At 38.1% G+C, this 3,765-nt stretch overlaps 1 protein-coding gene across 2 annotated transcripts in view; it reads left to right on the plus strand.

The window, feature by feature from the left end:
- Window positions 1-723: 723 nt before the first annotated feature.
- Window positions 724-3,765, plus strand: part of si:ch211-106h4.9 (rab effector MyRIP) — a gene marked incomplete in the record, with an annotated part of 24,774 nt that continues 21,732 nt past the window's right edge. For both annotated transcript variants that reach the window (XM_035670851.1, XM_035670852.1), the window contains 1 exon segment: window positions 724-891. In XM_035670851.1, the coding sequence (XP_035526744.1) occupies window positions 782-891 (110 nt within the window).

Consider the following 3,765-nt stretch of genomic DNA (forward strand, 5'->3'; position numbering starts at 1 on the left):
TGTGTGTGTGTGTATGAGCTGCCAGGTTAAATACACATAACACAGTGCTTCCTTCAGCAGACAGATGCAGGAGAGCTCCTAGTAATACTAACTACCAGGATGTATTTTGTGGTACTGTTGAACTGTATAATACTGACAGGTGTTTCTTATATTTTGTCCACACCGTTTGTATCAGTAGGTTTGGCTAAATAACAACAACCTGTATTATAATGTAACAAACTGCAGCCTCCAAAACAGTTGAGTCAACATGTCTCTGAAACAGTTTTAAAACATTTAACCTTCTTTAAGGGAGGATTTATTTCATGGCTGTTGTATTAGACTGCAGTAGTTTTTGGTAGGTGTACCTAATAAGGTTCGTAATTGCTATTACAGTTAGAGTAAAGCTTTAGTGTCCCTGAGGGGAAGTTTAGCTTAGAGACAACAGAGAGATGATAATAAACACAGAAAAATTTACAATAATAAATACAAAATAAACTTTAACTGATGGAATAAAATACCTCCTATACCTCTTAGTGCCGCCTCTGGGCAGATGAAAACTCTGTCCTGATATAATTTAAATTAATGATGTGCTCTCAAGTTTATTTATGTAACATTTTATCAGCCAACACATCATATACTTGACAAGCACTACCGCTTTAGTTCAGGACAGTCATTTCCTGCTCTGATTTGTGTTGTTTTTCTTGATGTATTGTGTATTTTTCTCTCTTTTTTTTTTTAGATGATAAAAACGAGGTGATTGGTTGGTCACAGGGGTTGAGCGACAGCCGAAGGTGTATCAACGATGGGCCGTAAGTTAGATCTGTCGGGACTAACGGACCACGAGGCGGAGCATGTGCTGCAGGTGGTGCAGAGGGACATGAGGCTACGCAAAAACGAGGAGGAGCGTCTCAGGTTAGTTCTGATCTTTGCAGGTTTGAGCCCCAAAGCAGCCGGCAGCTCAATCACCAGCTGAGTGACTAGACTCGAAAGATGATAGACGCCAATATTGAACTCACTTATTTAGTTAATTATATATTAATCCATTTTTAGAGTCAGTTCCAGATTTCTCATCCTCACAATCTCAGCTTCTACTGTTTACTCTCAGTGCTCTCACAGCGTTGTTATGAGCAGCAGCCAGCAGACACATTGAGCAATAGCTGGTGAACATAGTGGAGCATTTTAGCAGCTAAAGAGATATTCCCTCAGGAGTTGGTAGAGACCAAAACAGAGCTAACAGAGAGTAAAGATGGGCAGAAACCGGACTCCACGAATGACAATGTTGCTCCATATCTGCTGGATGTGTGGCAAAATTTAGAGTTTGTGTACTTTAAACCTGTAATAAGGGAGTATTTGGTTACTTGAGAGCAGCAGAAACAAGTTGCACACACATTGACATACAGTGATATTACTTTTTTAAGTTGATATGGTTGATGATCCTTACTGCAGCAACACAATCATTCATTCGTTGTATTTCTTGCCACCTGCTGAATGTAAGTCTCTCTTTTAGCTCCGTTTTTGGTCTCTACTACCTCCTGATCTGGCTTTTCAGCTGCTAAATGCCCCACAGTGTTCACCAGCAAGTCGCTCACTGTGTCTGTCAGCTGTTTGGTGCTAACACTGTACATATTTGGAGCTTTTTTTGATTAAAACAGCTGCCTACTTAGAGAGCGGTAACCAGAACAGACTGGAGGGTTAAACTATGAGCTGAAACTCACTATAAAGCTCTGTGAAGCTGCACATTCAGGAGATAATTCTCTCTACGTTCATCATTAGGGGAAATCCCTTTTACAATGTCACATGTTCATTTGTACATTACTACTGTAAAAAAATCTAAATTATAGCTGCTTAGACTCAAACAACTTCAGAACAATTTTGTTTTCTCTGACTCAAGAGATCCATGAAAGCCTTAAACAGAATAAAATGGAAGCTTTATAATAAGTTGTATAAGCAGTACAGGTTCACATACCGATTTTCTGTAACTGTTAATTATTTGGGGCTCAGTTTGCATTCAAGGCATCTTTGGACCTCTGTGGGTATTTCCTAACCTGCCTCTCTACTCTGAAGTGTGTCCTTATAACACTGGACAGGAAATGACCTCCCTTTCCTGTTGTACTCAGACCAGCTTCCTCAAAACATCTATCCAGCCTTCAGCACATAAACACAGCGTGTGTGAACACAAAGACGGAATAATATGCTAATTTGGAGGGTTTGGACTGAGTTTGGTCCAAGAGTGAGAGGGGAACATAATAGTAGGAAATGGTTTGTCTGCTTGTCAGAAATAAGTAAGAATAACGTGGTTATGTCATTTCCTTCTGACTCTGTTTTTAGTTGTTCCTTGAGCTTTATATTGCCGCACACAACATTCCTCTGCTTATTATGCCAGAAAGGCTTTTAGCAATCTATTCAAAAGATAAGAAATTGGACCACACATGCAAGATAAACTTAATGGCTGTAACTTCCGGAAGATTTCCAAACAGAGGAATACTTTAATGTGGAATTCAAGCCTTGTACACTAAGTGACAATTACTTGGAGAGCTGATGAACTCTGTGATAAAATAATAGTAGTAGCAGTAAAGGTATTGTTTGGAGTTTTAGCTCTCTAGTAGCACTATGGACCTGTTTCCCCATAAGTTACATTTTCTGTGCATGAGGACTTTTACCGCACAATAGGTGTCATACTATTCCTCTGACTGACAGGTGGCAGTAATGTGCCAAATACTGCAGCACTGCCCCAACAAAGGCAGGGAAAAGCACGACTACAAGCTAGTAAACAGGGATGTAAACAATACAGAACATGTTCAAACTGTTTGTTTACAAGAAAACTCCACAGGACACATTTTAAGTAAACATACAGTTTGTATGTTTACTTAAAACTAAATTGCAAACAATAGAAAGGAAACTGGAGGAAGCTATAACGGCAGTGAGGTGAAAAGACGCGTACAGAGGTAAATCACAGAGTTAAAAGATCAAATGAGGATTGAATAGAAATAATTTCACCATTAGGATAAAAATATTTACTATGTATCCAAGTCATTGATGCTGTGAGTCTAAGGTATGTGGAGACTTTAGAATACAAATAAAGAGATAATCACAAAACCTCACAGGTCAAAAACAAAAAATAAGTACAAGGTTTTATTTTCTACACAAAGTAAAAGAGCTTTCAGTATCTGTAAATACAATATGGAAGAAGTACACAGATCCTTTACTTCAAGAGTTCTGTGTTTTTATTGTACATACTTATTGTTACGTTTGGGTTCTGTACCGTCTCTTGTGTATTTGTTGGGTTTTATGTATTTTTAAAGGCCCATCTAGGGACGGCATTGCAAGTTAACTCGGGCTATAAATGTTCTTTTAAAAATACAAGTAAAAGTCCTGCATCCAAAATCCCACTAAGTAAAAATACAGACAAAACATCTCCTGTCAGAGATTATCTTATTATATATGACATTATAAAATAGTTGATGCTGATGCTTCGATGTGTGTTTGTAGCATTTTACTGTTGCAGCTGATTGAGGTGGAGATAATTAAATACTACTACTTTAGAGACTGTTTTGTCCAGTCAGGGCTGAATATGAATATTACCTCATAGTAATAGTAGAATATAATAATGTAGTGGAGTAGAAGTAAAGTACCTTAAAGATCCGGTGTGTAGGATTTTGCTCTATGAAGAGCCAGTGCCTTTCTGGGTTAGGGCGTCTGTACATAAAACTTTCTCATTCTAAGGTAACGAAAACACAACAGTTCTTATTTTCAGGTGGTTATAAACTAATGAAAACAAACCTATGA

Source organism: Morone saxatilis, unplaced genomic scaffold (genome assembly GCF_004916995.1).
Source record: "Morone saxatilis isolate NCDOM2014 unplaced genomic scaffold, NCSU_SB_2.0 Contig23, whole genome shotgun sequence".
NCBI lineage: Eukaryota > Metazoa > Chordata > Actinopteri > Moronidae > Morone > Morone saxatilis.